Source organism: Lepidochelys kempii, chromosome 25, assembly GCF_965140265.1.
Source record: "Lepidochelys kempii isolate rLepKem1 chromosome 25, rLepKem1.hap2, whole genome shotgun sequence".
Lineage (NCBI taxonomy): Eukaryota > Metazoa > Chordata > Testudines > Cheloniidae > Lepidochelys > Lepidochelys kempii.
Window position 1 is genome coordinate 6,394,718 of NC_133280.1, and position 12,841 is coordinate 6,407,558.

General features: G+C 47.9%; 2 protein-coding genes across 10 annotated transcripts in view; one reads left to right on the forward strand and one right to left on the reverse strand.

Annotated features, from left to right (window-relative positions):
- Positions 1–4,229, forward strand: part of CSNK1G2 (casein kinase 1 gamma 2) — a 92,314-nt gene extending 88,085 nt beyond the window's left edge. For all 5 annotated transcript variants that reach the window (XM_073323841.1, XM_073323839.1, XM_073323840.1 and 2 more), the window contains 2 exons: positions 87–193; positions 1,217–4,229. In XM_073323841.1, coding sequence (XP_073179942.1) covers positions 87–193; positions 1,217–1,271 — 162 coding nt within the window. In that variant the 3' untranslated portion in view covers positions 1,272–4,229. The remainder of the gene's footprint in view (positions 1–86; positions 194–1,216) is intronic.
- The window catches only part of BTBD2 (BTB domain containing 2), a 46,251-nt gene continuing 36,476 nt past the window's right edge, over positions 3,067–12,841 (reverse strand). For 3 of the 5 annotated variants that reach the window (XM_073323835.1, XM_073323837.1, XM_073323834.1), the window contains 2 exons: positions 12,627–12,773; positions 3,067–9,329 (listed from right to left, as the gene is read on the reverse strand). In XM_073323835.1, coding sequence (XP_073179936.1) covers positions 9,168–9,329; positions 12,627–12,773 — 309 coding nt within the window. In that variant the 3' untranslated portion in view covers positions 3,067–9,167. The remainder of the gene's footprint in view (positions 9,330–12,626; positions 12,774–12,841) is intronic. The other 2 variants (XM_073323838.1, XM_073323836.1) reach the window with 2 other exon arrangements.

Genomic DNA, 12,841 nt, shown 5'->3' on the forward strand with positions numbered 1-12,841 from the left:
ATGCAGGGATTCAGTGTCAGACAGGGCAGGGCCAATGAACAGGCTCTCGGCTCTCCAGTCTCTGACTGTCCAACTTTTCCTCCCAGGTGATGAGTTCCACCAACGGAGAACTGAACACAGACGACCCGACCGCGGGACATTCGAATGCCCCGATCACAGCGCCCGCTGAGGTGGAGGTAGCGGATGATACAAAGTAAGGACCCGGCTGCGCCTGCCGTTTGCTTTTTTTGGGTGGGGGGGTGGGGGGTTGGCAGCTGCTGCACTGGCCACACTGGATGGGTTGTTGGGGTTTATTTGCTGCTGTGTTTGGCTGCAGCAGTTGTATCCTTCTCCCCTGTGTAGAGGATCGAGGGGACTGAGTTGTAATGAATCGACAGGGGATTCCGTACCGAGGCGGCTGGACGCGGACACACCCTGCCGTTCTCTCTAGCTCGCAGCCTGCTCTGCCTAATGTCACCACGTGGTGTCTCCCAAGAGCCAGGATTTGTCTATTTTAAATCTGCCGGGGATGCTGGGCTGAGGTTCCTGGCCAGAGACAGACCCTGGGGTTCATTCTAGTTCCCAGGAACGCAGGCTGCGTGGCCACGCAGGCTCTCCCCTAAACCCCAGCCTGGGCGCTGCAGCCATGGGCGGGATCGTGGGCTCTCGCGCTGACCAGCATTGCATCTTCATCTGCCTGAGCACGCGTCTGTTTCCGAAGGGTCGCGATCTCACTCGTGCCCCCCTAACTCCTGTGAAAAACACTGTCCCCACCCCCAGCGTCCAGTGACTTGAGGTCTGGGCTTTTCAGTGACCAGGGAACGAGAGAGAGATGGGACCCAAACCCACTTCTCGCTGGTCTTTAGAAGTGTGAGGCTTGCCAGATGAGTTCAGACTCATGGTCCATCTCGTCCAATATCCCCTCTCTGATAGTGGCCAGCACCAGCTGCTTTGGAGGCAAGGTGTCGGAACCTCCCAGCAGCAGATGTGGGAGAATCTGCCCCCACACAGGCCACCTCCTGGTCGCTAATAGAGATCAGCTTAAGGCCACCCCGCCCCCCAAAAAAAAAACAAAACCAAAAACCAAAAAACCATGTTGTCATGAACTGCCACGATTCCAGATATTCTCATTCCCCCTTGCAATGTCCAATCCCTTCTGGAATCGGGAGGAACCTGCTGTTGGCCTTAGAGAGGACAAGTGCAGTCTAGGGGCATGACAGTCTGCCTGTCTCCACAGATGCTGCTGTTTCTTCAAGAGGAGGAAGAGAAAAACCATCCAGCGCCACAAGTGATCTGCCAGGGACAGCACGGATCAGTTTGTGCAGTATCGCCTCTAACTCTGGCTATGGATGGGTCTAGATTCCTGATCAGATCTGCAAGGCCTTCCCTCCCTCTGATTTTGATGGGGGTGGGGGAAGAGCCGTGATGACTTCACCGCCTGGCACCACGTGTGGATGGGGAGGGGGGGAGGGAAGTTCCCAAACTGCTTTACTTTTCCTCCACCACCACCACATCCACCCAATGATCGTTTACTCAAACCAAGTCAGACTTTGCCGACGTTCCCACACCCGTCTATCGTGCAGTCCACGGAGAGCATTAAGCTATTTAAAAAAGGAAACCAACCAACCAAACCCACGACGTGAATTTCTTTTGATTCTATTAACTAGTTTGAAAACGGGGATCAACTCTACAGACTCGAAAAACATTGCTGGCATAGAAGAAACCGAAGACAATTTCAAGAGCGGTGGGCTATGGAGAATTTTTTTTTTCCCTGTCGCTTCTTTGTCTCTGAAGTTAATTTAAGTCTCGGTGCAGAGTGCTGAGTTGTCAGTCTTTGACCTTCCTCTTTTTAGTGTTACGAAATTCTGCTTTTCTTTTAAAGATTGTGTTTTCCCTGTAAGCTCCCCTTCCGCCATTTGGTTAAAACTCTTTCCTTGTGGTGGCGATTGATCGCTGTGTTAGCCGAGTCTCTGGTACGGTGATGCGTGGAGGAGGGACTCGTTTACACTTTCGTTTTACGATGCACTTTTGCTAGCAATACAAGCGATGTTTGGTCTTGAAATTAACAGTTTAGTAATTAACAGGGGAAAGCAGGTGGGGGGGGAAGCCAAATTTAGGGTCTCAGGAATGGTTGGGAGCTTATCAGAACCCTGAAGCCACGCCCTCAGCCATTTGAAATGGGCAGCCTATTTTGGGGGCACCTGGCCAAGACCAAAGGGAAACTTGATGTTGAAGAGCAAGGTAGAAAAAGGATGTCTTAATGGTCCCTGCAATGAGCCTTGGGGTGGGGACTGCTTCCTGGTGCACAGGACAGCTTAGGATGTTTTTATTAAGCACAGGGGATAGCTGAGTCCTGCTTATACTCCTGGCATGAGAGTTCAGTGTCCTCGTTTTATGTGAAGTTGCTTAACTGGACTTTTTTTTAAAAAAGACTTTCCTGTTGTCCAAGCCCCCAACCCAGTGAATCTCCCCACAACTGACATTCTGATCAGCAGGGACCTCCCGGGAGGACCAAGAGCCTCCTAAATGAACCAAAACCAAGCCAGTGCAGTAAGGAAGCAGTGTGCATGTTCCCTGGGGGAAGAAGGGGAGGATGAGAGGCCAGTTGGGGAGGAATGGTTAAAACTCCCTGGGGTTCCATGTCCCACTCAAAAGGGGCAGCATGGAGTGAATCAGATTTGTAGCTTGCTGGGAAATAGCAACCCCCACTAGGATAGACCCAGCTAGGCCATTCTGTTTGTCCACTGACTCTCCTTTCTGGAAGGGCTGGAGCGAACCTTATGAAGGTTGAAACCCTCCCTGCCTGCTTGCCAGTACAGTCATGGGGCTGGAGCCCTAGGCTGGCCCACTCAGCTCATCCAACAATCAGAGGCCCATGTGCTTACTCCTTAGCTGATCACATGTGGCAGTTCCTAGTTGTGGGGTTTTTTTTTAAACACACACACACACACACAAACCTTTAAACAGCCACAAGGGGCACAACAGCCAACCTTAATTCAGTGTGAAACGACTGAGAATGTGTGTTCGGTTGTGCGTATTTACCACGGCAACAAAATTTGACTTTAGGGTTGTTTTTTTACAGGGCGGGGGGGGGGGGGAGTAGCATGTGGGTTTTTTTTTATTTTCTGTGTAATTATGACACTTGTAATGTTTGAGCTGTAGGAGCTGGAAGCTGCTCTGAGGTTGTGCAGGAGGAGGATCAAAGCCTTTGTCTGAAATAAACACTGCCATCCTTTGCAGGCGCAAAGGGGGAGCGTGTGGGAAGTCCTCAAACGCCACTTGTGCTAGGTACGTCCTGCTTTACTCTTCTGCAGAGGCCCTCGGAATGGGGTCCTGGGCTGATTCACCAGCGAGCCATACGGGCTACTCTATCCTGTTGCTGCAGCACGTGGGCGGCTGGGGGTAGGAATATATGGCTGTAGGGGAGGGGACTAGGGCCCACAGGCAGGGGGAGCCTGGCCCATTTCTCTCCCATTCCTGCTGGAGTACAGCGGCTTTGTCTCTCTTCCAGCCAAATTCCTTTCATTTAAATCAGCCCTGAATGCCTAAAAACAGGCTTAAGCTAGTTCAAGTGGCTTCCTCCTTCCCCAGCATCCACCCTAAGCTGTAAGGTCGGTGCCCCTTTAAAGATCCTAGGGACTGTGAATCAGACGCAGCCTCGTATTCTTGTCTGCAGTTTTACTTCAACAGCAGTGCCTCTGTCGTGCTCAAGAGAACCAAGGTGGTGGGGAGGGACAGCTGCACCGGGAGCTACACAAGGAGTGCACAGCCAGCTGCTAGAGAGCGCTTGGTTCTTGACAACTCAATGAATTCCACCAAATCAGGACCTTTGTATGGTATTTAGTTATGTGCAATGTTTGACCTTGTTTCCCAAACAATGCAAATGAAACCGCCTTAAATCTTCACTGGAACTGTTCTTCCAGTCCCCGAAGGTGTAAAATAAAAGTATGTATGTGAGTGGGTGCATGTGCGTACTTGGACTGCCATTTGCCATCTGTCTTTTCAGACAAACCTCCTGCAGGCTTACGAGGAAATAAAAGGGAAAGAGGCCAGGGCCTTTGCCCAACTCTGTCTTCTGACTCTCTTCCTGCCCCAGGGAATGGTCAGGCCCTAAGGCTGGCTGAGCTGGAGGGAGCAGTGGGACACTGTACTCACATGGTCTATGGTCTGTATTTGTGTAGCTCCAAAGCAGAAGGGCAGTGGTTCCAGTGCAAGTTTAGTTATGGCTTTAAATAAAAGCATACAGACCTGGTATTTACATTTCTCTGCTGCGTCCTGGAAGCCACAGAATTTAGGGGCTTTTTTAAAAAAAAAAATAAAAAAAAAATCCAACCCCCCCAGTTTCCATCAGGATTTATTTTGGGGTGATGCTGTGAGAAGGCGATGGCCTGTGGGACCATTAACAGATTGAACCAGCATATAGAAATTTGCATCGAGGCTTAGCCGAACACCCCAAGCCCTGGGTGTACTGTTCTCATACATCTACCAGCTGGAGGCAGACCAGCCCCTGCAGGACTGACAAGAGCAGAGCAAAGTATGAATTTAGAGCATGAGCTGCAGGGGGAGGGGGAGTTCAGGGTGCTGAGTTGCCTTTGACAATAATGCCTCCTCCTCCATGTGAAGCAATGGCAGGGATGGGGCATGAGTGAAAGAGCAGGCCAAGAGGTGGGTGATTGCCCAGCTCAGACAGGGGCTTGCTGGGAGATGCTAGTCATGGCAGCTGATTTACATTATCCCCACTGGACAGACACAAGGGCATTTTACATACAGACTGAGTGGGGAGTTTTAGTCAGTCTAGCGTAAGGAATACAAGCCCAAGGTGGGGATAGGCTAGCTTTAAGGAAAGGCCAGGGGGGTGTTCCAGGGATGCTGCTATCTCATCTCACTGTGGCAGGAGTAATTCCTTGATTAGACAGTTGTGTAAACAGGCACTAGCATTGATGGTCAGGTGGGGCATTTGCTGCACCTTTGTGGGACCCATCCTGGGCTCAGGGATACACAGCCTGGGCTCAGGCCTGCAAGGGGTTCTTTTGTGTCACACGCTGCTGGTGGCAGCACCTATTAAAACACTGCTTTAATTATTACCCAATTAAGTTATCCATGTGCACTGTTAAATTTATTTGCTGTGAGAATATATAAACTAAATATTTCCCCTCATACTGTTTAACTATGAGTATATAGAATTTACTGTAGTAAATGAAGCCCTTCACTCACAGTGCAGGAGCTCTTTTGATTGCTAGTTTTGGCTCTTGAACCACTGAGGTCTGAGTAGCCTGGTCTAAATAGATGTGGCAGGGACGTCTGCAGTCAGACTCAAACCAGCTCGGACTGAGTGATTGCGAGGGCATTAAGGCTGATCAGTGACAGCCCAGGCTGGTGCTGGGGTTTGACTGGTCTTGCCCAGCTGTGGATGCTGGAGGAATGAATCAAGGAGGTCTAAGCTGACTACTGCTCTGAATAGGCTTATGAGCATGGAGAAGTCAGTCTGCCTTTGTCAGCTGCCTCCCAGGCCTGGAGGGAAGAGATGGCTGCACAGTGCTTTGATTAGGTAAAGCCCTCCACTAACAGTCCAGGGCTGGGCACACTCACCTGGAGCATACAATTCCCTTAAACAAAACCTGCTCACTACAGGATTGGTGTGTCCAGAAGAGAGACACTTACAGCTGCCTTTTGTTTATTCAGCTAGGCCTGCCCAACACTGGCTTCTCTTCTCCCTTCCCCCCCCCCACCCCCATCCCTTGGGGGGGCCCTGTTTCCTCCCCTCTGGGTTCATGGCAGAGCCAGTAATAAAACCTGGCTTTAGTCAAATAGTTTGAAGAGAGGAATTGAAGACCGTTTAGCTGCTGCTTCATCATTACCTTCTTGGGTTTAAATAAAAGAGACGAGGGGGAGGTGGAAAGGAAAACTTAAGGCAACTCACTTTCTCTCTCTTGTATATACCCACATATTTCTCAGACCACCACCTCCCTGCATTAACTTCTTCCACTGAACACTTTTCAAGACAGAATGTCCAGGGGAACAAAGGAAAATATACTTGTACATTGCTCCAAGGGTTGAACTTTTACAGCAATTTACACAGCCATTTAGAGCACCCAGGGAAAATAAATTAAGGACCCTGCCAGCATCAGCTACCTCAGTTCTCTTCCCACACTGGTTGAAGACAGACTCCTGGAAGTTGCCAGGTTCTGTTTTGCTAGCTGCTCTCTTCCACTCATGAAACTTTGTATTAAAGACAATCTCAATGTCTTTATTGATTTCCTATTTACAAAAATCACAAAGCTGGCAAAAAGCAGAGAGCGTGAACACTGAATGAGCATTTGATACATTCATTAATATAGCACTAGAGTCTAGACGTTGCCAGCTCTGTTTGAGGTGACATGATACAATAGAAACTTCTTATACTTTGGAGACAGGCATGTTCCACAATGAATCTACAAAAGACAAAATCGCCTCAAACCGCATAAAGCCCTAAGAACAAAAATTGCTCAGATGTTATTCAGAGTTTAATTTTTCTTTTTAAAACATTTTTCAGCAGGATAGTCTAAAGCGACCTACCTGCCTTGTGGCTTGAAAGCAAGACTGCAAGGAGGGAGTATTAAAAACATAAGCCTTAAAAGGAAAAAGCCACCAGGTAGGTCTACACCTCAACCACATCTTGAGGCTAAATGCCTTACGTGTCCTGCTATTTTCATGGACCAGTGTGCAGATTTGTTTCTTCCAGGGTCCAATCATTTCTGCTATTACCACTTTATACAGAAATGCTCAGGGAGTGCTATATCCACAGCAAAGAGGTTACACCGAAAGTAATAAAATGGGCAAAGAAGCCCTGAACCCTGATGGACGTATTCCCACAACCTTTGACAAGAAGAGGGGAAAAACGGGAGCACAAAAGCAGGCAGGTCAGCTATGTACATTCCAACAGAAGGCAGTTTCCCTCTTGGAGGAAGGAGCATCTCCATTCTGTTAATCCATTTCAGAATATGTTTGCATTGCACAGAATCAGGTTCAATAACTTGAGTAGTGGACCCACCATTTTCAGTACTGGCCGTATTTTAAAAACTGCCTACTCTCAAGCAGGATCACAATATACATCTCACAATGTCTTCCTAAAGAACAGAACACACTGACAACAGTATCTAACACCTACACGGATTATTTCTGGGTGACATTAATTCCTGATCTTTATTTTTGCTGTCTGGCTGGTGGAAAGTTACCCAGCCAGCCAGCCACAGAACCTAGACCCGGTTACTCTGGCATGCCCGGGGGATGTGGTGGTATCAGAATGGGATACTATTTCCCAACTGGCAACAGGCACCAAATCATCCATTGCAGTAGAGGATGACCAGCATGTAATGCTTTGCTCAGGGACTGCTATCACAAATGCAACAAGGGAGCCCTGTCATAAGACCATGTCTGGAGCAGTGGAGAGAGAGAGAGACACACACACAAAGACTTTTTAATGAACCTCAACTTATCAGAGACAACACAATCATGCACTAATTAATTCCACACCAACACCTCTGAATGGTTTGGCCACCCATGCTTACGAAGGCAGCCTTTATTTCAAATACCCTCCTCCTCGGCAGGCTGCTGGGAAGTAAAAATCCCTTTAGTCTTCGCTAGTCAGGGCAAGGGTGGGACCATTCAGGCAGTTACAAAACAAAGTCACACAGCTACTTCCCATCAAAGCAGCATCATGCTCAGCTGAAATCGCATCTGTTTATGGCGAGAGGCAACCAGTTTTGAACAGAGATAAGGGGAGAGGAGGAGGCTCTTTTGCCATCAAAGCACCCCCATCGATGTCTGGTGTTAAAGCTTTTGTTTAAGTCAACCAGGAGTCTCCAGTAAGAGCGTCATGCTGAGACAGTCTGTCCAAACACCCACTGAACAGGCTCTAGCTGTGAGGGGACAGACAAATGTGCATGGACAAGCAGAAACTCTTCAGTCGTTTTCTATTCTGTTTCATGAATCCCACTCCATCTGCTGATGGTTAAAGAAGTGACACTTGAACACCAAACCCCCTTCCTCTTTGGCAGCAGAGCTCTGACCCAGTATGAACAGTTAGTGAAGCAAAGAAAACAAGACAGTAGAAGAGCCATGCTGCAACTTGCCTGAAGACCGCAGCCATATACTTTACACTGGAGCCAAGCGAGGCACATTGTCAGGTAGAAGCAGCCACCGACAACTGCTACCTCGAAGTGGAAGGGATTCAGTTAGCGTGGCAGCTACCAGTATGGATTCCCTGCTGCTAAACGCTGCACAGGGGATATTTAACATCCCCCATTTGTTTAAATAGCATACAGACAAAACTGCAAAAGCACCCCCAGGCCAAAGCAGGGGAGCCTGCATGTAGGTAGCAAAGGTGCTCTGCTAAGTGCTGATCTACTGGGCCTCTCCACCTACGTACAGGGTCATCTAGCCCCAGGGCGTTTCCGTGGGGTTGTACTAACTGTCCAACTTAAAGGATTGTCTCAAATTAGCAAAAATGCCCATGTAAAACTCTGGTTGATCTCTGCAGAAGTTCTCTCCTGGAGCTGGGAGGCCGTTCTGAGGTCTCCCACAATACGTAGTGCTGAAATAGGAAAACCTCCATTAACACCCGTTTCCTTAATTTTCTGAAAAGAGCAAAGGTATGTACAGCCTGGCAGTATGGCAGGCACGTTTTAGTGAAACCTCTCTCAGAGAAACCTCCCCATTTTGGCAGCACAGCTGAATCGACCTGGCAAACCCTCTCATCCCAATCCCAAGTAGGGCAGAGGAAGAAAAAGTCAATATGATCCTCAATATGAATTTTCTTTTTGCAGGATTGTCACCTAGTGGAGAATTTAACCACAATCAGAGCCACTTGTTTCCATGCTTCCAACTGATGTAAAAGCATCTACATTCATGACAATAAAAAACCCATGAAATCAGAGAGGGTTATCAGTAAAATGAAGAGTTACTAGCCACAGGCAACCTATAAATGACACCGATAAACCAGTTAGTCTGTACATGGGGGTGGCAGCAGCAGCAGCTTCACTAGCACAAGGCAAAACATGAGCTTTACAATTATTTTACTGAGACCTTTGGCTAGCGTGGCTCCCACTGGCATGGCTGAATTCAGCCAGAGATTTTGTTTGGAAGGGCGTGGGAGAGAGGGAGAAGGGGAGACAAAAGTTCCTCCAACACATCTGATTCCAACAGCTGCACTATGTATAGAAGATAATCTCTGGGATCTGTCCATCCTCCACAGACGTGCCGTTGTTATTCCCAGCCGCATAACAGAACGTAAAGCATGTTTTGGCTCCTGTTGTTGGTGATTCATGGATCACTTTACGCAGTCCTTTGGTTCCGTAGTGAGAATCTGGACCCTGCATTAGTGACAGAAAATAGGGGGCAAGCCCGTTAGTAAGAGGGAATACAGCCAGGCCAGAGCGAAACCAGGCTGCTTACAGCAGCTCCGTCACGAACTCAGGGTCTGATCTTGCCGGGTGACGAGCATCCCTACAGCTCTGCGAAGTGCTCAGGGCTGAGGACGCTCGGCAACTCACTGCTACTAAATCTCAAATATTTTAAGACACCAACAGCAAGCAGCTATTTTCTGCAGTCCAAGGTTTTGACGCTGACTTGCTTCGGAGATGGTTTTCCTTTTCCAAGGGGAAGGCTCAAAAAAAGCCAAGCACAGACCTCCACCGCTAATTCACACACTCACTGGGCAGCTACTCATTTTATTCATTACTTCTTTGCACCCAACCCCCCCCCCCCGTCATAGAATCAGAGAATCTCAGGGTTGGAAGGGACCCCAGAAGGTCATCTAGTCCAACCCCCGGCTCAAAGCAGGACCGATCCCCAACTAAATCACCCCAGCCAGGGCTTTGTCAAGCCTGACCTTAAAAATTTCTAAGGAAGGAGATTCCACCACCTCCCTAGGTAACGCATTCCAGTGCTTCACCACCCTCCTAGTGAAAAAGTTTTTCCTAATATCCAACCTAAACCTCCCCCACTGCAACTTGAGACCATTACTCCTTGTTCTGTCATCTGCTACCCTTGAGAACAGTCTAGATCCATCCTCTTCGGAACTCCCTTTCAGGTAGTTGAAAGCAGCTATCAAATCCCCCCTCATTCTTCTCTTCTGCAGACTAAACAATCCCAGTTCCCTCAGCCTCTCCTCATAAGTCATGTGTTCCAGTCCCCTAATCACTTTTGTTGCCCTCCACTGGACGCTCTCCAATTTATCCACATCCTTCTTGTAGTGTGGGGCCCAAAACTGGACACAGTACTCCAGATGAGGCCTCACCAATGTCGAATAGAGGGGAACGATCATGTCCCTCGATCTGCTCGCTATGCCCCTACTTATACATCCCAAAATGCCATTGGCCTTCTTGGCAACAAGGGCACACTGTTGACTCATATCCAGCTTCTCATCCACTGTCACCCCTAAGTCCTTTTCTGCAAACTGCTGCTGAGCCATTCGGTTCCTAGTCTGTAGCGGTGCATGGGATTCTTCCGTCCTAAGTGCAGGACTCTGTACTTGTCCTTGTTGAACCTGATCAGATTTCTTTTGGCCCAATCCTCTAATTTGTCTAGGTCCCTCTGTAACCTATCTACCTCTCCTCCCAGTTTAGTGTCATCTGCAAACTTGCTCAGAGTGGAATCCACACCATCCTCCAGATCATTTATGAAGATATTGAACAAAATCGGCCTGAGGACTGACCCCTGGGGCACTCCCTTGATACCGGCTGCCAGCTAGACATGGAGCCATTGATCACTACCCGTTGAGCCCGACAATCTAGCCAACTTTCTATCCACCTTATAGTCCATTCATCTAGCCCATACTTCTTTAACTTGCTGGCAAGAATACTGTGGGAGACCGTGTCAAAAGCTTTGCTAAAGTCAAGGAACAACATGTCCACCTCTTTCCCTTCATCCACAGAGCCAGTTATCTCATCATAGAAGGCAATTAGATTAGTCAGACCTGACTTGCCCTTGGTGAATCCATGCTGACTGTTCCTGATCACTTTCCTCTCCTCTAAGTGCTTCACAATTGATTCCTTGAGGACCTGCTCCATGATTTTTCCAGGGACTGAGGTGAGGCTGACTGGCCTGTAGTTCTCAGGATCCTCCTCCTTCCCTTTTTTAAGATGGGCACTACATTAGCCTTTTTCCAGTCATCTAGGACCTCCCCCGATCGCCATGAGTTTTCAAAGATAATGGCCAATGGCTCTGCAATAACATCCGTCAACTCCTTTAGCGCTCTCAGATGCAGCACATCCGGCCCCATGGACTTGTGCTCGTCCAGCTTTTCTCTCCCTGCCTTCCATCAACTCCACTATCCGTCCTGTACCCCGTATTCAACCTCTCTTATATCTTCCATTCCCTCCCCCTACTCTCTCTCGCTATTGTGAAGTCTTGTCACTTCTTCGGGTACAGCAGTGCTTCGCAAGCTATCTGATGTGGGGGACTGGCAACTTTTGGTTTTTTTCCCAGTGTGCGCGCAGACTGGCAACCGATGGCTCGCGGACCGGCACCGGTCCATGGACCACCACTTTGAGTAGCACTACTGTACATCCCCTCTGCCATAGGCTTCCAGTTGAAAAGAACTCAGAATTAGGTAGTCTTGTAAAAAGTTCCAAGCGCTGTATGACAAATGCTCACAACCCTGGTATTCTCATCTGAAAGAGACCTCCAAGAGCCATGTTGCCCATTAACAGTATTCAAACACTAGTCAATGTCCACACTATTAAATAATTTCATGCAATACCGGATTTTTCATCACCCATCCAACTACTGACCCATTATGACCACGCTTAATTGGTCTCATCTGAAGCACATGGCTAGATTTACATTTCTATGTTCCCACAGGGAATTGGGGCACTGTTAGGACCAGAGTCAAGTTTTTGAGGCTTTCCCATGTGTTCTGTCAGTATGTACGCATACACAAAAATACTCACATGCAAAGAGGATTCTCAGGTTGAAAACTAGCTGCACCTAAGTATTCCTAGCACTGAGACAATAAAGACCTTGCATACAACTGTATTCCAGTAACACCATGAAGCCCCACCCAAGATCAGGGGCCCACTATGCTAAGGGCTGTGCAGACACACATGAAAAGCCACCTGCCTTGAAGAGTTTACAAACTAAATAGAAAGACTAAAGGTGAAAGTAGCTACAGGAAGATTTTGAACAAGCCTTTCATAAGATCTAAGGTAGAATGAAGGCCCCTTTCCCATTTCAAAAACTGCTTTTACGTTTGAACTCTAGTGTATACAGGGCCATTGTTGCATCGTTTAACCCATATAACGATGTTATCGGTTCTTGACAGTATGTACGGATATTGCTTCTTTAGTGTAGAATGCGCATAACTATAAATAAATTCACAAAACCAAGACTATCTACACTGGCCAGAAAAACACAATTTCAGCACTAATGCAGCCAGCACAGTTAGCTTGCCTAGCAAACATTTACTAAACAAAACTAACTCTGAATGTTAACCCCTGACGTGCCACTTGCTTACTGGTAAGGAGCTAAACAATAAGTGCGAAATTTCAAAGAACAGGAAGAGACCCTGGAGGTCTAAAAATAGGATCAACGTTACTTCCCACGAGACCAGCAAACCCATTAATTCTCCCTCCCATACACATACTGCAGCTAGAGCCCCATTACAGTACCTTTAGTGTCGCACAGGCTGTATAGCTGACGTTAGGTAAAATCTCAACAGGCTCTTTAAACATGACCCGGAAAGTGCTGGAGGATCCATCACAGCTGAACCCAGTGTCATTTTGACCCAGTACTGTATTGCTGTCTGTGTGGATGATCTGGAAGATGGATAAGAAAAGTAAACTTATTTAAAAAAAAAAGATGGGATTGGCATTTAATTTAGTTA